At 41.8% G+C, this 20,641-nt stretch overlaps 1 protein-coding gene across 6 annotated transcripts in view; it reads left to right on the top strand.

Annotated features, from left to right (window-relative positions):
- The first annotated feature begins 411 nt into the window (after positions 1 to 411).
- The window catches only part of stx1a (syntaxin 1A), a 50,605-nt gene continuing 30,375 nt past the window's right edge, over positions 412 to 20,641 (top strand). For 2 of the 6 annotated variants that reach the window (XM_062960269.1, XM_062960267.1), the window contains exon 1: positions 4,761 to 4,941. In XM_062960269.1, coding sequence (XP_062816339.1) covers positions 4,772 to 4,941 — 170 coding nt within the window. In that variant the 5' untranslated portion in view covers positions 4,761 to 4,771. Of the gene's footprint in view, positions 4,942 to 7,164; positions 7,444 to 20,641 lie in introns of those variants that run through there. The other 4 variants (XR_010000267.1, XR_010000266.1, XM_062960270.1 and 1 more) reach the window with 4 other exon arrangements.

Raw genomic sequence — 20,641 nt, 5'->3', positions numbered from 1 at the left:
CATACCTCTATGTTCCAATTCTGCATTGCAGGGGCGCTCTTTCCTTTTCATACTTCTATGTTCCAATTCTGCATTGCAGAGGCGCTCTTTACTTTTCATACTTCTAGGTTCCAATTCTGCATTGCAGGGGCGCTCTTTCCTTTTCATACCTCTATGTTCCAATTCTGCATTGCAGGGGCGCTCTTTACTTTTCATACTTCTATGTTGATTTTCTGCATTGCAGGGGCGCTCTTTACTTTTCATACTTCTATGTTGCTTTTCCGCATTGCAGGGGCGCTCTTTCCTTTTCATACCTCTATGTGCCATTTCCGCATTGCAGGGGCGCTCTTTCCTTTTCATACCTCTATGTTCCATTTCCGCATTGCAGGGGCGCTCTTTCCTTTTCATACCTCTATGTTCCATTTCGCATTGCAGGGGCGCTCTTTCCTTTTCATACCTCTAGGTTCCCTTTCTGCATTGCAGGGGCGCTCTTTGCTTTTCATACCTCTATGTTCCATTTCTGCATTGCAGGAGCGCTCTTTACTTTTCATACCTCTATGTTCCTTTCTGCATTGCAGGGGCGCTCTTTACTTTTCATACCTCTAGGTTCCCTTTCTGCATTGCAGGGGTGCTCTTGCCTTTTCATACCTCTAGGTTCCCTTTCTGCATTGCAGGGGCGCTCTTGCCTTTTCATACCTCTATGTTCTAATTCTGCATTGCAGGGGCACTCTTTCCTTTTCATACCTCTATGTTCCAATTCTGCATTGCAGGGGCACTCTTTCCTTTTCATACCTCTATGTTCCAATTCTGCATTGCAGGGGCGCTCTTTCCTTTTCATACCTCTATGTTCCATTTCTGCATTGCAGGGGCGCTCTTTGCTTTTCATACCTCTATGTTCCAATTCTGCATTGCAGGGGCACTCTTGCCTTTTCATACCTCTATGTTCTAATTCTGCATTGCAGGGGCGCTCTTTGCTTTTCATACCTCTATGTTCTATTTCCGCATTGCAGGGGCACTCTTGCCTTTTCATACCTCTATGTTCCAATTCTGCATTGCAGGGGCACTCTTTCCTTTTCATACCTCTATGTTCCCTTTCTGCATTGCAGGGGCGCTCTTTCCTTTTCATACCTCTATGTTCCAATTCTGCATTGCAGGGGCACTCTTTCCTTTTCATACCTCTATGTTCCAATTCTGCATTGCAGGGGCGCTCTTGCCTTTTCATACCTCTATGTTCTAATTCTGCATTGCAGGGGCACTCTTGCCTTTTCATACCTCTATGTTCTAATTCTGCATTGCAGGGGCACTCTTTGCTTTTCATACCTCTATGTTCCAATTCTGCATTGCAGGGGCACTCTTTCCTTTTCATACCTCTAGGTTCCCTTTCTGCATTGCAGGGGCGCTCTTTCCTTTTCATACCTCTATGTTCCATTTCTGCATTGCAGGGGCGCTCTTTGCTTTTCATACCTCTATGTTCCAATTCTGCATTGCAGGGGCACTCTTGCCTTTTCATACCTCTATGTTCTAATTCTGCATTGCAGGGGCGCTCTTTGCTTTTCATACCTCTATGTTCCAATTCTGCATTGCAGGGGCACTCTTTGCTTTTCATACCTCTATGTTCCAATTCTGCATTGCAGGGGCGCTCTTTGCTTTTCATACCTCTATGTTCTAATTCTGCATTGCAGGGGCACTCTTTGCTTTTCATACCTCTATGTTCCAATTCTGCATTGCAGGGGCACTCTTTCCTTTTCATACCTCTAGGTTCCCTTTCTGCATTGCAGGGGCGCTCTTTCCTTTTCATACCTCTATGTTCCAATTCTGCATTGCAGGGGCACTCTTTCCTTTTCATACCTCTATGTTCCAATTCTGCATTGCAGGGGCACTCTTGTCTTTTCATACCTCTATGTTCCAATTCTGCATTGCAGGGGCACTCTTTCCTTTTCATACCTCTATGTTCTAATTCTGCATTGAAGGGGCACTCTTTCCTTTTCATACCTCTATGTTCCAATTCTGCATTGCAGGAGCGCTCTTTACTTTTCATACCTCTATGTTCCAATTCTGCATTGCAGGGGCACTCTTTCCTTTTCATACCTCTATGTTCTAATTCTGCATTGAAGGGGCACTCTTTCCTTTTCATACCTCTATGTTCCAATTCTGCATTGCAGGGGCACTCTTTCCTTTTCATACCTCTATGTTCTAATTCTGCATTGCAGGGGCACTCTTTCCTTTTCATACCTCTATGTTCTAATTCTGCATTGAAGGGGCACTCTTTCCTTTTCATACCTCTATGTTCTAATTCTGCATTGCAGGGGCACTCTTTCCTTTTCATACCTCTATGTTCTAATTCTGCATTGAAGGGGCACTCTTTCCTTTGCATACCTCTATGTTCCAATTCTGCATTGCAGGGGCACTCTTTCCTTTTCATACCTCTATGTTCCAATTCTGCATTGCAGGGGCGCTCTTTCCTTTTCATACCTCTATGTTCCAATTCTGCATTGCAGGGGCGCTCTTTCCTTTTCATACTTCTATGTTCCAATTCTGCATTGCAGAGGCGCTCTTTCCTTTTCATACCTCTATGTTCCAATTCTGCATTGAAAGGGCACTCTTTCCTTTTCATACCTCTATGTTCCAATTCTGCATTGCAGGGGCGCTCTTTCCTTTTCATACCTCTATGTTCCAATTCTGCATTGCAGAGGCGCTCTTTCCTTTTCATACCTCTATGTTCCAATTCTGCATTGAAAGGGCACTCTTTCCTTTTCATACCTCTATGTTCCAATTCTGCATTGCAGGGGCGCTCTTTCCTTTTCATACCTCTATGTTCCAATTCTGCATTGCAGGGGCGCTCTTTCCTTTTCATACTTCTATGTTCCAATTCTGCATTGCAGAGGCGCTCTTTCCTTTTCATACTTCTAGGTTCCAATTCTGCATTGCAGGGGCGCTCTTTCCTTTTCATACCTCTATGTTCCAATTCTGCATTGCAGGGGCGCTCTTTACTTTTCATACTTCTATGTTGATTTTCTGCATTGCAGGGGCGCTCTTTACTTTTCATACTTCTATGTTGCTTTTCCGCATTGCAGGGGCGCTCTTTCCTTTTCATACCTCTATGTTCAATTTCCGCATTGCAGGGGCGCTCTTTCCTTTTCATACCTCTATGTGCCATTTCCGCATTGCAGGGGCGCTCTTTCCTTTTCATACCTCTATGTGCCATTTCCGCATTGCAGGGGCGCTCTTTCCTTTTCATACCTCTATGTTCCAATTCTGCATTGAAAGGGCACTCTTTCCTTTTCATACCTCTATGTTCCAATTCTGCATTGCAGGGGCACTCTTTCCTTTTCATACCTCTATGTTCCAATTCTGCATTGCAGGGGCACTCTTGTCTTTTCATACCTCTATGTTCCAATTCTGCATTGCAGGGGCACTCTTTCCTTTTCATACCTCTATGTTCTAATTCTGCATTGAAGGGGCACTCTTTCCTTTTCATACCTCTATGTTCCAATTCTGCATTGCAGGAGCGCTCTTTACTTTTCATACCTCTATGTTCCAATTCTGCATTGCAGGGGCACTCTTTCCTTTTCATACCTCTATGTTCTAATTCTGCATTGAAGGGGCACTCTTTCCTTTTCATACCTCTATGTTCCAATTCTGCATTGCAGGGGCACTCTTTCCTTTTCATACCTCTATGTTCTAATTCTGCATTGCAGGGGCACTCTTTCCTTTTCATACCTCTATGTTCTAATTCTGCATTGAAGGGGCACTCTTTCCTTTTCATACCTCTATGTTCTAATTCTGCATTGCAGGGGCACTCTTTCCTTTTCATACCTCTATGTTCTAATTCTGCATTGAAGGGGCACTCTTTCCTTTGCATACCTCTATGTTCCAATTCTGCATTGCAGGGGCACTCTTTCCTTTTCATACCTCTATGTTCCAATTCTGCATTGCAGGAGCGCTCTTTCCTTTTCATACCTCTATGTTCCAATTCTGCATTGCAGGGGCACTCTTGTCTTTTCATACCTCTATGTTCTAATTCTGCATTGAAGGGGCACTCTTTCCTTTGCATACCTCTATGTTCCAATTCTGCATTGAAGGGGCACTCTTTCCTTTGCATACCTCTATGTTCCAATTCTGCATTGCAGGGGCACTCTTTCCTTTTCATACCTCTATGTTCCAATTCTGCATTGCAGGAGCGCTCTTTACTTTTCATACCTCTATGTTCCAATTCTGCATTGCAGGGGCACTCTTTCCTTTTCATACCTCTATGTTCTAATTCTGCATTGAAGGGGCACTCTTTCCTTTTCATACCTCTATGTTCCAATTCTGCATTGCAGGGGCACTCTTTCCTTTTCATACCTCTATGTTCTAATTCTGCATTGCAGGGGCACTCTTTCCTTTTCATACCTCTATGTTCTAATTCTGCATTGAAGGGGCACTCTTTCCTTTGCATACCTCTATGTTCCAATTCTGCATTGCAGGAGCGCTCTTTACTTTTCATACCTCTAGGTTCCCTTTTTGCATTGCAGGGGCGCTCTTTCCTTTTCATACCTCTATGTTCCTCCTAATCCCGCCCTTTCCCCCCTCCGCCTCCGTTCTCTTCTCCCATTGGTTGTTGCTTGGGAGGTCCCGCCCCTTTCCCCTTCCTTCGCTCCCTCATTGGTCGAAGCGCGTCCTGGCAGATATGTAGTGCGGGGGCGTTTCCCATCGTAGCCGCAATAATACAAAATAAATAATAATATAATATCGGAGATATATAGTCTTCGAGCTTATTAATAATCGTTACGTATGATTATGTTGTTTGAATATGAGGTGTATGGAGGTGTCAGGATTGGCGACGGAAGGGACGGGTTGTGTGATGGACCTGCCGGGACTTGGGGGCGGGGCAAGGGGCGTGGCCTGGCGCGTGAGAGCCGGGGAAGGGAACAGCCAAGATGGCGGCCGGGCTGAGGCGAGCGAAGCGCCGCTGAGGAGAACGTCAGGAAAAGGCCTTTATATTATATGATTATTATTGTGTTATTATTTCATATTATATTATTATCGTACATATTATGTTGCATCACGATTATAATATATTATTTCTTTATTATTTCATATTATTATACATATGATTTTGCATTATTATGTTGTTATTTTATATTTTATTATTATTATTATTATTATTTTGCATCATTATTATATTATTCTGTTATTTCATATTATTATAATTCACAGTATTTTGCATTATTCTGTTATTTCATATTATAATACACAGTATTTTGTATTATGTTGTTATTTTATATTATTATTATTTTGCATCATTATTATATTATATTATTTTGTTATTAGGTATTTCGTATTATATTATATTATTATTTTACATCATTATTATACTATATTATTTATTATTTCATATTATTATTACACACATGATTTTGCATTATTATGTTGCTTTTTATTATATTATTATTATTTTGCATCCTTATATTATTTGGGTTTTTTTATTATTATTATTTTGCATCATTACTATATTATTTTGTTTGTATTTCATATATTGTATCATTATTTTACATCATTATATTGTTTTTTATTATTTCATATTATTATTATACACATGATTTTGCATTATTATGTTCTCGTTATTTTATATTATTATATTTTTATTATTTTGCATCATTATTATATTATATTGCTTGTATTTCCCATTATATTATAATGTTATTTTGCATCATTATTATATTACTATTATTATATTTTTACACTACAGGAGAGTCTCGCTTATCCGACATAAATGGGCCGGCAGAATGTTGGATAAGCAAATATGTTGGATAAGCGAATGCTTATCCAACATATTTGCTTATCCAACACAGTCAGCCATTTAGCAGTCAATGTTTTTGTAGTCAATGTTTTCAATACATTGTGATGTTTTGGTGCTAAATTTGTAAATATAGTAATTACTACGTAGCATTACTGAGTAGTGAATTACTTTTTCTGTCAAATTTGTTGTTAAACATGATATTTTTGTGCTTAATTTGTAAAATCATAGCCTAATTTGATGTTTAATAGGCTTTTCCTTCATCCCTCCCTATTATCCAACATATTTGCTTATCCAATGGAAAATAATAGTAAAATATAGTATAATAATAATAATAATAATGCAAAATAATACGACATAATAAAATATAACGCAAAATAACAACATAATATTATTCCTATTAATTGATATTTTGCATTACATTTTATTATATTGTTTTGCATTATTTTATTACTATACTTTATTATGTTATCATTATTTTATTATTATTATTTTTATTATTTTATTTTGCATTATTGTATTCCTATATTCTATTATTATTTTGCATTATTATTATAATTTTATTACTATATCTTATTATTTTGCATTATTCGATGACTATATTTTATTGTTGTCGCATTGGTTTATTGCTATATATTTTTGGTATTATTTTATTACTATTATATTGCATTATTGCTGTCTTTTATTATTATCTTGCATTACTATATTTTATTATTATTATTTTGCCTGGTTTCATTATTATTTTGCATTATTTTATTACTATATTATTGTTTTGTATTATTTGTTTTGTATTATTACTGGATGATGATTATTATTATTATTATTCCACCATATTGTACTATTATTATCATTATTATTATTAATGGCCTTTTCCACTTGCCTTTCTTGCACCATATTATTATATTATCAACATTTTTATTATTTATGGCTTTTCCTGTCTGCCTTTCTTCCACTATATTATTTATTATTATTATTACTAATGGTGTTTTCTGCCTGCCTTTCTTCCACCATATTATTACTATATAATGATTATGATTATTCCACCATATTACATTATTATTATTATTATTATTATTATTAATGGCCTTTTCCACCTGCCTTTTTTCCACATTATATTATTATTATTGGCTTTTTCCGCCTGCCTTTCTTCCACCATTTCGGATGAACGGATCTGAGCATATATATTTTTTAAAATGTTTATACTGCAATTTTATATTGTATTTAATTGTTTTTAACTGATTTTATGTATTGTGGATTGTTTTTGTACAGGCACCTAATTGTGCCGGTGTTGTAAGCCGCCCTGAGTCCCTTCGGGTGAGAAGGGCGGGATATAAATATTGGGAATAAATAAATATTATTGTTGTTATTATTCTATTCGATCCCTTTTTTCTTGCCTCCTTGGGCAGCAGTGGCCCATGTACATGCTGGACTACGGCGGCCTCAACGTTCCGGTTCCGGGAGCCATAAATTATTCGGACCTCAGTTTCTGAACCAGAACCTCCGAACAAAACAAAACAAAAAAATAATGAACGGCGTGTAATTTTCGTTTGTACAAAGTGTATATTATTCCAATATGTATTGATGCCTTTTAGTTTTTCCAATGATTTTTACACTATATTCCTGCTGCCAGGGCCTTTTTAAATAAAAAAAGAATAAGAAGGGTTGCCTTGCTCTGAAAAATCAAACCGTTTCCTGTGTTTGTTTTTTTTTCTCTCGAAACGAACAAATACCGTTTTGTAATAAACAAAAATACAAAACAAGAGCCGGGCGAGCGAGCAAGGCTCAGTCGTAAATGCTCTTTTTTAATTGAATTATTATTATTATTATTAAAAGTGCTTTACAGTGATTATTTTGTTTCCGTGTGCGCGCAACCCAACAAAAGGCCCAACCCAGAACCCCGACCCCTTCCTTGGGTTCCGATCCGCTTTTGACGGTTGTAGGCAAACGGCGCCGGGAAAAAAAAAAGGCTCATTTATGTCACTGGATTAGTCCGAATTAGTTGCACAAAGAGACCGCTTTTCGGACCACAACGCCCAGCATCCACAACTAAGGGTGTGTGACCCAAAAGACGGAAACTTTTTCCGAGTTCCAAAGAGGCCACAAGTGAATTTTCCCTCGTTTCTTCCGGCCAAAAATGGTCCCAAAAAGAAGAGATGGAGGGAAGGAAAGTCAGCTTGGCCAGAAATAACAACGTTCCAGTTTTCCATCCAAAACACAGACTCTGTGGAATGTATTGGTCGGGCAAATCCCACTTTTGTGTCTTTCTTCCCCTCCTTGTTTGCTTCTACTGCACAGGCCCAGGGTTTCACATCACATATAAAGTCACTGAAATATATGTATACATATACATTATATATATATACTAGCTGTGCCCGGCCACGCATTGCTGTGGCAAAGTGGTGGTGGTATTGGTTAAAAATTGTTGTGTAATTTTTATTTGACATTTGTATTTTTTTTATTAATTTCATTCTAAGTTATCTTTTTATTTATTATATTTTATTATTTTCTTGTATTATTATTAGTTATTTTCTGTTATTATAGTATTTTATTGTATTAATTTTTTAATGTTTTAAATTATTTTTAGTGTTTTTTTATTATTTTTTATTGGGTTGCTAGAAGACCAAGTTGGAGGAGCTTAGCCTTCTAACTGGCAGCAATTGGATAAAAGCAATTATTCCTCTCTCTCTAATTAGGACTTATTTTTCTTTTCTTTCTGTTGTATCAACCTAGAGGCGTGGATGATGGGTTGTGTTGTCAAATTTCGAGGTTGGGGGGCCTGTAGTTTTGTTGTTTTGTGGGTCGCCGTGATGCCATCACTCTTTTATATATATAGATATATATATATATAAAAATTAGCACTCTGGTTTCAGCTCTTTCGTATGTGTGCACACAGGTCCAGAGAGAACGTTTCGGGGCGTATCGTTAGGAATGTCTTCCGGGAAGAACGCATGATTCAAAAGTCGTGGTTATTAGGATAGGAAGTAAATAATAATAATAGAGGCATTTGCGACGCTGTGGTGAATCCTTCAACCTCATCGCCAACACCGTCTGAACACGGTAGACACACACACACACACACACACACATATATATATATATATCGCTCTCTCGGCTTCACAATTGTCACACAACTCTGCTCACACTCAGTTGGTTCGCTTCCTTTCGCGATCGAAACATTGAATATTGATATTGTGATATCTACGGCATGGCGAGACCTTTCACTCTGACAATAGATATGAGCGAAACGTCAGGAGAGAATGCTTCTGGAACATGGCCATACAGCTTGGAAAACGCACAACCACCAATGATTCCGGCCATGAAAGCCTTCGACAACGCACTGGGAGATATCGTTCTCCAGGCCTGTCGCCTCCTCTGCCAAACGACATGCTATAGGTCCCTGGGAGGTCTAGTTTTACAAGGGCCCCAACCAGAGAGTGCTGCTGCCATGCCGAACTGGTATTCCCAGTGGCCCTCAATGAAAACAGGCATGGTTTTGGGCCACGTAGTTTGCTCTCTGGGACCCACAGCTCGGTGCCAGGGAATCCTGGGAGTTGTAGTTTAGCAAGGGCTTCTTCTCTCAGTCATGCCGCTGACTCACCCCACTGGGACGGTGCAGCGGAGGCACGTTTTGGCCCCACTTCCCATTGCTGTGGTTCCGTGCTGTGAGGCCCTGGGATCTGTAGTTTGCTGGGGTCTCATTGCTCTCTGATCGGGGGCGATGCAATGTGACTCCCACTGGAACTCCCAGTATTTGTATTTCTGTATAAATACTCCCCAAGTATACTCTCCAATTTATACAGTAAAGCATTGAGCTGTTGCAAAGTTGCAGAGACTGTATGGGATGGAGGGAGTTGTAGTTTGGCAAGGCATCAGCACTTTTGGGCAGAGGGGGTGAAAGGCCTTGCAAACCTCTAACTCCCAAGCTTGTAATTATTAGTATTAATATTAATTAAGAGTGCCCTGGATCTAGGAAATATCAATGATATCCCAATTAAACCCTATGGCTTTTCCGTCTGTCGCCCTCCTGTGGACAGAAGAAGATTGCACTTGCCTTGAAACTCGGATTCATACGGCCCATCTGAGCAAGACACTTATCAGCCACCAAAGCTTTTAATGCACTCGCTCTGTGTGTGTGTGTGTGTGTGTGTGTATGAAGGGGTTCGTTCGCCTTTGGTGTCACCGCCGCTGTTTTAATTAAGGCTGAGGGGTTGGCCCAGGAGTCATTAGCCCGTTTCTGGGAACACCCGAGTTTGCAGAAATTAACACACAGAGACACACCGAAATAACACACAGAGACCCACCGTGGCTTTTCCTTTTCTCACAAAAAAAGGAGGCAGGGAAGGAAGCATATTTTCCCGACAGTAAAACACTCCTTTTGTCTCAATTTGCCACAAATGCAGGGAGAGATGACAATTGAAGGCTGTAACTTAATCTGAACTGAACTTCCGCACATTTGATGGCTCTCATCTACCCAATTTCTCAGAAAATAAGCCCTAGCAGCATCATTCAGGATGTTCGTAATAGAGGCCCTACTACCAAATACCAGTATTAATAATACAGTATTAATAATACAGTAGTAGTAATACTACCAGACAGCCAGACGTCTGTTGCAACACACGATGGATGGATTGAATTATAAAATAATAATATTAATACAGTAGAATCTCACTTATCCAAGCTAAACAGGCCGGCAGAAGCTTGGATAAGCAAATATCTTGGATAATAAGGAGAGATTAAGAAAAAGCCTATTAAACATCAAACTGGGTTATGATTTTACAAATTAAGCACCAAAACATCATGTTATACAACGAATTTGACAGAAAAAGTAGTTCAATACGCAGTAATGTTATGTTGCAATGACTGTATTTACGAATTTAGCACCAAAATATCACGGTATATTGAAAATATTGACTACAAAAGTGCCTTGGATAATCCAGAAGCTTGGATAAGCGAGGCTTGGGTAAGTGAGACTCTACTGTATATATATTTAAATATAAATATTATTATTAGGAGCCCCTGATGGCATAGTGGGTTAAAGCCTTGTGACTTGAAAGTTGGGTTGCTGAAGGCTGCCAGGTTCGGGCACCTGCTGTACTACTAAGAGTACCTGCTGTACTGCTAAGGGCACCTTCTGTACTATCTTCTGTACTAACTATACTTCCCAGGCTACCATCACATTGAGCTGTGGCAGTGATGCACTTCAGTTACAAAGTTGAATGGGAGGCTGGGAGGTCTAGTTCACAAGGCCTTGGAGAACTACAACTTCCAGGATTCTGTAGCACTGAGCTATGTGTCCCAGGCAACAAACTTCCAGACCCAAAGCCATGCCTGTCTACATTGAGGAATCCTGGGAGCTGCAGTTTGTCATGGCAGCAGCACTCTCTGGTTCGCACCCTTATAAAACTACACTTCCCAGGGTGCTATAGCATGTAGTTTGGCAGAGGAGGCGCAAGGCCTAGCAAACTATATTTCCCAGTGTGTTGTCCAAGGCTTTCATGGCCGGAATCACTGGGTTGTTGTGCGTTTTCCAAGCTGTCTGGCCATGTTCCAGAAGCATTCTCTCCTGACGTTTCGCCCACATCTATGGCGGGCATCCTCTGGGAGAGAGGACAGTCTAGAAATAAAGTTTTATTTTTATTATTTTATTATTATTATTTTATTCTTATTGGAAAACTAAGCAAGGGGGGTTTATATCTCCTGGCTCCAATGGCATTGAGCCGTTGCAGAGTTTGTATGGGATGCTGGGAGTTGTAGTTTGACAAGGCAATGGCACTCATGGGCAGAGGAGTGGAAAGATCTTGCAAAACTCTAACTCCCAGGATATTATTATTATTAGTATTACTATTGTTACGTATTTAAATTTTCCATGGCTCAAGGATATATCGATGATATGGCAGGTTAGACCCTTATGGCTTGTCCCTTTGTTGCCAAAAAACCATGCCTGTTTACACTTTCCTGTTTACACTTTCCTGTTTACATTTTCCTGACCCAAAAAAATGCCTGTCTCCATTGTGGGATCCTTTGGAGAGAAATAAAACACTGAGGCTGCACTTCCCCACCTGGCCATTTGATGGCAGCAGAGAGCTAAGAATTACAATCTGAAGCCAAGTGCAATATTCTTCTGTCCACAGGAGGGCGACAAACGGAAAAGCCATTAGGACTTAATGTAATATTAATTGATATTTCCTTGATCCAGGGCCATCTTAAATAATTCTAATACTAATAAGAATAATCTTGGGAGTGAGAGGTTTACAAGGCATTTCACCCCCTCTGCCCAAGAGTGCCGGTGCCTTGCCAAACTACAACTCCCATCATCCCATGAAACCTCTGCAACTTTGCATCAGCTCAATGCTATGGGAGCCTGAGTGATATAGTTTGTTAGGCCTGTCGCCTCCTCTGCCAAACGACATGCTATCGGACCCTGGGAGGTCTAGTTTTACAAGGGCCCCAACCAGAGAGTGCTGCTGCCTTGCCAAACTGCAACTCCCAGGATCCCTCAATGTAAACAGGCATGGTTTTTTGGCAACAAAGGGACAAGCCATAAGGGTCTAACCTGCCATATCATTGTTTTATCCTTGAGCCTTGGGAAATTTAAATACGTAACAATAGGAATACTGCTAATATTAATATCCTGGGAGTGAGAGTTTTACAAGGTCTTTCGCCTCCTCTGCCCAAGAGTGCCTTGTCAAACTACACCTCCCACCATCACATACGACCTCTGCAACAGCTCAATGCCGTTGGAGCCTAGGAGATATAAACCTCCCTTGCTTAGTTTTCCAATAAGAATAAAATAATAATAATAAAATAATAATAAAATATTATTTCTAGACCGCCCCCTCTCGCCAGAGAAGGCCCGCCATAGATGTGGGCGAAACGTCAGGAGAGAATGCTTCTGGAACATGGCCAAACAGCTCAGAAAATGCACAACAACCCAGTGATTCCAGCCATGAAAGCCTTGGACAACACACTGGGAGATATACTTTGCTGGGCCTTGTGCCTTCTCTGCCAAACTACATGCTATAGCACCCTGGGAGGTCTAGTTTTACAAGGCAAACAAACTAGTAAAATGTGGGCTAGACAAAACTACGGTTAGATGGATCTGTAATTGGCTAAGCGAACGAACCCAAAGGGTGATTCTCACCAATGCGTCGTCTTCATCATGGAAAGAAGTCACGAGTGGAGTGCCACAAGCAGGGCTCCGTCCTGGGCCCGGTTCTGTTCAACATCTTTATTAACGACTTAGACGAAGGGTTAGAAGGCACGATCATCAAGTTTGCAGACGACACAAAACTGGGAGGGAGAGCTAACACTCCAGAAGACAGGAGCAGAATTCAAAACGATCTTGACAGACTAGAGAGATGGGCCGAAACTAACAAAATGAAGTTCAACAGGGACAAATGCAAGATACTTCACTTCGGCAGAAAAAATGGAAAGCAAAGATACAGAATGGGGGACAATGCCTGGCTTGACAGCAGTGTGTGCGAAAAAGACCTTGGAGTCCTCGTGGGGAACAAGTTAAACATGAGCCAACAATGTGATGCGGCAGCGAAAAAAGCCAATGGGATTCTGGCCTGCATCAATAGGGGAATAGCGTCTAGATCCAGGGAAGTTATGCTCCCCATGCTCTATTCTGCCTTGGTCAGACCACACCTGGAATCACACTGCGTCCAAATTTGGGCACCACAGTTGAAGGGAGATGTTGACAAGCTGGAAAGCGTCCAGAGGAGGGCGACTAAAATGATGAAGGGTCTGGAGAACAAGCCCTATGAGGAGCGGCTTAAAGAGCTGGGCATGTTTAGCCTGCAGAAGAGAAGGCTGAGAGGAGACATGATAGCCATGTACAAATACGTGAAGGGAAGTCATAGGGAGGAGGGAGCAAGCTTGTTTTCTGCTGCCCTGCAGACTAGGACACAAGGGAACAAGGGCTTCAAACTACAGGAAAGGAGATTCCACCTGAACATCAGGAAGAACTTCCTCACTGTGAGAAAGGCTGTTCGACAGTGGAACTCTCTCCCCGGGGCCGTGGTGGAGGTTCCTTCTTTGGAGGCTTTTAAGCAGAGGCTGGATGGCCATCTGTCGGGGGTGCTTTGAATGCGATTTCCTGCTTCTTAGCAGGGGGTTGGACTAGATGGCCCATGTGGTCTCTTCCAACTCTACTATTCTATGATTCTATGATTCTATGAAGGGTCCCAACCAGAGAGTGCTGCTGCCATGCCAAACTGCAACTCCCAGGAGCCCTCAATGGAGACAGGCATGGCTTTGGGTCAGGTAGTTTCTCTTTGCTGTGGAAACCCCATAGCTCAGTGCTGTGGAATCCTGGGAGTTGTAGTTTTGCAAGGGTTGGTCTCAGTCATGCCGCTGACTCCCCCGACCGCATCGGTGCCATGAAGGGACGTGTTGTCCCCACTTCCAATTGCCGTGGCTCCATGTGCTGGGCCCCTGGGATCTGTCGCTTGCCGTGGTCTCATCGCTCTCTGATCGGGGCTGATGCACTGTGACTCCCACGGGAACTTCTACGGCACATTGCTACGGAATCCCGGGATGTGTAGTTGGCAGAGGACGCGAAAGGCCTTGCAAACTGTGTCTCCCAGGCCCCCATCCATTGAGATGTTGCAGAGTTGTAGAGGTTGTATGCGATGGTGGGAGTTGTAGTTTGGCAAGGCACCAGCACTCTTGGGCAGAGGAGGTGAAAGGCCTTGCAAACCTCTCACTCCCAAGATTATTATTAGTAGTATTAGTATTATTTTAAACTGTCAAGGCTCAAAGAAAGATCAATTAATATTACATTAAGTCCTAATGGCTTTTCCGTTTGTCGCCCTCCTGTGGACAGAAGAATATTGCACTTGGCTTCAGATTGTGATTCTTTGCTCTCTGCTGCCATCAAATGGCCAGGTAGGGAAGTGCAGCCTCAGTGTTTTATTTCTCTCCAAAGGATCCCACAATGCAGACAGGCATGGCTTTGGGTCAGGTAGTTTTTCTTTGCTGTCTGGGACCCATAGCTCAGTGCTACGGAATCCTGGGAGTTGTAGTTTTGCAAGGGCTTCTCTCAATCATGCGACTGACTCACCCGAGTTGGAGTCCAAAACACCTGGAGGGCCCAAGTTTGCCCTTGTCTGATCTAAAACTGGATATGGATCAAGAACCCGGGTTCGAATCTAGTACGCAGAAGCACATACATTTCAAGCCGATCTGTATTTATTAAACCTAGGGATAGCCATCTTTTTTCTTCTTATCATTTTTAGTGTTAGTATTATTATTCTGTAAAATAATAAGTGGTTTTGGCACCACTTCCTATTGCTATTGCTCTGTGCTGTGGGCCCCTGGGATCTGTAGTTTGTCGTGGTCTCACTATTGTCTGATCGGGGGTGATGCAGTATGACTCCCACTGGAACTTCTACGTCACATTGCGATGGAATTCCAAACAGGAAACAATCAGGGCCAGCTAATGCCTCACAACAAAGGATTTCCCCAGGCAGGAAAGCAGCCAGTCTTCGAAGCTGCAAGTCCATTCAATGCTAATCAAGGTGGCCAATGGCAACATTGACACTTGTCTCCAAGACAAGAGTTCTTTCTCTCACCCTGGACATTATTCCACAGGTCGGTAAAGCCTGGGAGGTGTAGTTTGCTTAGTTTTCCAAAATACCTCACAACCTCTGAGGATGCCTGCCATAAATGTGGGTGAAACGTCAGGAGGGAATGCTTCAGGAACATGGCCATAGTATTGTGCGGTTGCAAGGTTGCAGAGGTTACATGGGATGGTGGAAGTTGTAGTTTGACAAGGCACCGGCATTCTTGGGCAGAGGGGGTGAAAGGCCTTGCAAACCACTAACTCCCAAGATTATTATTATTAGTATTAGTATTATTTAAGATGACCCTGGATCAAGGAAATATCAATTAATATTACATTAAGTCCTAATGGCTTTTCCGTTTGTCGCCCTCCTGTGGACAGAAGAATATTGCACTTGCCTTCAGATTCTGATTCTTAGCCCTCTGCTGCCATCAAATGGCCAGATTGGGAACTGCTTCCTCAAGGTACATGATTATTTATTGTATTGTTTAATTGTATTATGATATGTTGCTTTTATATTTTGCTATATTGTACTGTTCTGGGCATGGCCCCATGTAAGCCGCCCCGAATCCCCGTTGGGGAGATGGTGGCGGGGTATAAATAAAGTTTTATTATTATTATTATTATTAAGGTTATATTTCCCTCCAAAGGATCCCTCAATGTAAACAGGCATGGATTTGGGTCAGGTAGTTTTTCTTTGCTGTCTGGGACCCATAGCTCAGTGCTACGGAATCCTGGGAGTTGTAGTTTTGCAAGGGCTTCTCTCAATCATGCCACTGACTCACCCCACTGCGACGGTACAATGGAGGCACGTTTTGGCACCACTTCCAATTACTGTGGCTCCGTCCTGTGGGCTCCTGGGATCTCTAGTTTGCTGTGGTCTCATTGCTCTTTGATAGGGGATGATGCAGTGCAACTCCCACTGGAACTTCTACGGCACATTGCTATGGAGTCATGACAGCTGTAGTTTGACAGAGAAGGTGAAAGCCCTTGGAAAACTACACCTCCCAGGCTATCGTAGTATTGAGCACGACAGTGGTACACTTTAATTACAAAGTTGTAGTGGATGGTGGGAGTTGTAGTTTGGCAAGGCACCAGCACTCTTGGGCAGAGGAGTGAAAGGCCTTGCAAACCTCTCACTCCCAAGATTATTAGTATTAGTATTATTTTAAACTGTCATGGCTCAAAGAAATATCAATCAGTGGGAAACTGCGCCCCTGTCATATTTCAATGCTATGGGAGCCTGGGAGGTGTAGTTTTCCAAGGTCTATTGCCTCCTCTGCCAAACTACAGCTCCCGGGATTTAATAGCAATGTACCATAGAGATTCCAGTGGGAGATGCACTGAAAGGACCCTTTCAGAGAACGGTGGGACCGCGGCAAACTACAGATCCCAGGGCCCCACAGCACGGAGGCACGGCAATTGGAAGTGGTGCCAAAATATGTCTCCATTACACCGTCGCAGTGGGGTGAGTCAGTGGCATGATTGAGAGAAGCCCTTGCAAAACTACAACTCCCAGGATTCCGTAGCACTGAGCTATGGGTCCCAGACAGCAAAGAGAAACTTCCTGACCCAAAGAAATGCCTGTTTACATTGAGGGTTCCTTTGGAGAGAAATAAAACACTGAGGCTGCACTTCCCTACCTGGCCATTTGATGGCAGCAGAGGGCTAAGAATCACAATTCGAAGGCAAGTGCAATATTCTTCTGTCCACAGGAGGGCGACAAACGGAAAAGCCATTAGGACTTAATGTAATATTAATTGATATTTCCTTGATCCAGGGCAATCTTAAATAATACTAATACTAATAATTATTAACTTGGGAGTTAGGGGTTTGCAAGGCCTATCATCCCCTCTGCCCAAGAGTGCTGGTGCCTTTCCAAACTACAACTCCCACCATCCCATAGAATCCCTGCGACTTTGCAACAGCTCAATGCTATGGGAACCTGAGTGATATAGTTTGCTAGGCCTTTCGCCTCCTCTGCCAAACTCCATGCTATAGAATCCTGGGAGGTCTAGTTTTACAAGGACCCAAACCAGAGAGTGCTGGTGCCATGCCAAACTGCAGCTCACAGGCTCCCTCAATGTAAACAGGCATTGCTTTGGATCAGGACGTTTCTCTTTGCTGTCTGGGACCCACGGATCAGTGCTACGGAATCCTGGGAGTTGTAGTTTTGCAAGGGTTTCTCTCAATCATGCCACTGACCCACCCCACTGCGAAGGTGCAATGGAGGCACGTTTTGGCACCAATTCCAATGGCCGTGGCTCTGTGCTGTGGGCCCCTGGGATCTCTAGTTTGCTGTGGTCGCATGTAGTTTGGCAGAGGAGGCGCAAGGCCCAGCAAACTATAGCTTCCACTGTGTTGTCGAAGGCTTTCATGGCCGGAATCACTGGGTTGTTGTGCGTTTTCCGAGCTGTCTGGCCATGTTCCAGAAGCATTCTCTCCTGACGTTTTGCCCACATCTATGGCGGGCATTCTCTGGGGAGAGGGGGCGGTCTAGAAATAAAGTTTCATTAGTGTTTTATTATTATTATCATTTTATTCTTATTGAAAAACTAAGCAAGGGGGGTTTATATCTCCCAGGCTCTAATGACAGAGTTTGTATGGGATGGTGGGAGTTGTAGTTTGACAAGGCACCGGCACTCTTGGGCAGAGGCAGCGAAAGGCCTTGCAAAACTCTAACTCCCAGGATATTATTATTATTAGTATTACTATTGTTACGTATTTAAATTTGCCATGGTTCAAGGATATATCAATGATATGGCAGGTTAGACCCTTATGGCTTGTCCCTTTGTTGCCAAAAAACCATGCCTGTTTACATTGAGGGATCCTGGGAGTTGCGGTTTGGCAAGGCAGCAGCACTCTCTGGTTCAGGCCCTTGTAAAACTAGACCTCCCAGGGTGCTATAGCATGTAGTTTGGCAGAGGAAGCAACAGGCCTAACTATATCACTCAGGCTCCCATAGCATTGAGCTATTGCAAAGTTGCAGAAATTGTATGGGATGGTGGGAGTTGTAGTTTGGCAAGGTACCAGCACCCTTGGGTGGAGGAGTTGAAAGGCGTTACAGAACTCTATTATCTCTAGTATTAGTATTATTATTCTATAAAATTGCCATGGCTCAATGATATGTCAATGATAGGATAGGTTAAGCCCTTATGGCCTTTATTTCAGGGCAGATGCAATACTCTTCTGTCCACAGGAGGGCAGCAGAGAGGCGCCTCCACGGCTCAAGCCTGCACTTTCCTATCTGACCACTTGATGGCAGCAGAGGGCTAAGAATCACAATCTGAAGGCAAGTGCAATATTATTCTGTCCACAGGAGGGCGACAAACGGAAAAGCCATAAGGTTTTAACGTGCCATATAATTGATATTTCTTTGAGCCAGGGCAATTTGAAATAATATTAATACTAATAATAATAATCTTGGGAGTGAGAGCTTTGAAAGCCTTTCACCCCCCAACCCAAGAGTGCTGGTGCCTTGCCAAACTACAACTCCCAACATCCCATACAACCACTGCAACTTTGCAACAGCTTAATGCTATGGGAGCCTGGGAGATTCATCCCAGGGTCCCATAGCCTGTGATGTCTGCATGCCGTCCAATTATGAGAGTTGTAGTTTAGCATGGCCTAAGGAAGCAGAGCCCTTGGCAAACTATACATCCCAGGATCCTGTAATTAATTCTACACCTGTACCGGTTGTCGTCTCTGCATGACATGCATTCAAAGCACTGGCCAAACAGTCTTTTGTTTGCCTTGGCTGAAGGCCGTGTGGAGCGAGTGCGAGAGAGCGAGAGAGTGAGAGAGCGCATTGGCCCCTTGGTGTTGACTCAGGGCTCTTTTCTCTCCCAGCAAGCAAATATAGATTCAGGGCAAGAGGACACAATAGGCGGGATGATATAGCAACCAGTGGGCGGCATAGAATGGCACCGAAAGCGGTAAATAATAATAATAATAATAATAATAATAATAATAATAATAATAATAATAATAATAACTGCAAAAGGCCACCCTACTGGGATCTGCACGCATCATCCGAAAATACATCACACAGTCCTAGACACTTGGGAAGTGTTCGACTTGTGATTTTGTGATATGACATCCAGCACATCTATCTTGTTTGCTGTGTCATAATAAAATAATAATAATAAGTTATTATTATTGTTATCATTATATGTCCGGACTGTTTGGGGGCCAGACTGTATCCCTAAAATGCCCGGATATTATACGTCCGGAGTGTTTCGGGGCTGGACTGTAGCCCTAAAATGCCTGGATTTAATAATAATAATAATAATTATTATTATTATTATTGTATGACACAGCAAACAGAATATATATGCTGATTATTATTATTATTATTATTATTATTATTATTATTATATGTCCAGACTGTTTGGGGGCTGGACTGTAGCCCTAAAATGCCTGGATATAATAATAATAATAATTATTATAATTATAATTATTATTATTATTATTATTATTATACATTATTATTATTATTATTATTATTATTATTATTATTATTATTATTGTATGACACAGCAAACAGAATGGATATGCTGATTATTATTATTATTATTATTATTATTATTATTATTATTATTATTATTATATGTCCGGACTGTTTGGGGGCTGGACTGTAGCCCTAAAATGCCAAGATATTATTATTATTATTATTAATAATAATAATAATAATAATAATAATAAGTTATATTATTATTATTATTATTCTTTGAAACTCAACAAGATGAGTCCACAGCAGACACTCTGCTGGCTGTTGAACTGGATCACACTTCGGACACTTCTCAAGTGGCTAGGACTGTATGATATTATTATTATTATTATTATTATTATTATTATTATTATTATTATTGACACAACAACGTTGTATGACACAGCAAACAAGATAGATATGCTGGATTTCGTTTCACAAAATCACAAGTCGAATACATCCCAAGTGTCTAGGACTGTGTGATTTATTTTCGGATGATGCGTGCAGAACCCAGCAGAGTGGCCTTTTGCAGTTGGCAGATCGTAATTTTGTCAATGTCTATTGTTTCCAAATGCCGGCTGAGATCTTTTGGCACAACACCCAGTGAGCCCATCACCACCGGGACCACCTGCACTGGTTTCTTCCAGAGTCTTTGAAGTTCAGTCTTGAGGTCCTGATAGCGGCTGAGTTTTTCCTGTTGTTTTTCGTCAATGCGACTGTCACCTGGGATGGCGACATCAATGATCCAAACCTTGTTCTTTTCCACAACTGTGATGTCTGGTGTGTTGTGTTCCAGAACTTTGTCAGTCTGGATTCGGAAGTCCCA

The sequence above is a fragment of the Anolis carolinensis genome, unplaced genomic scaffold, assembly GCF_035594765.1.
Source record: "Anolis carolinensis isolate JA03-04 unplaced genomic scaffold, rAnoCar3.1.pri scaffold_7, whole genome shotgun sequence".
NCBI classification, from domain to species: domain Eukaryota; kingdom Metazoa; phylum Chordata; class Lepidosauria; order Squamata; family Dactyloidae; genus Anolis; species Anolis carolinensis.
This window is presented reverse-complemented; position numbering and strand designations above follow the sequence as displayed.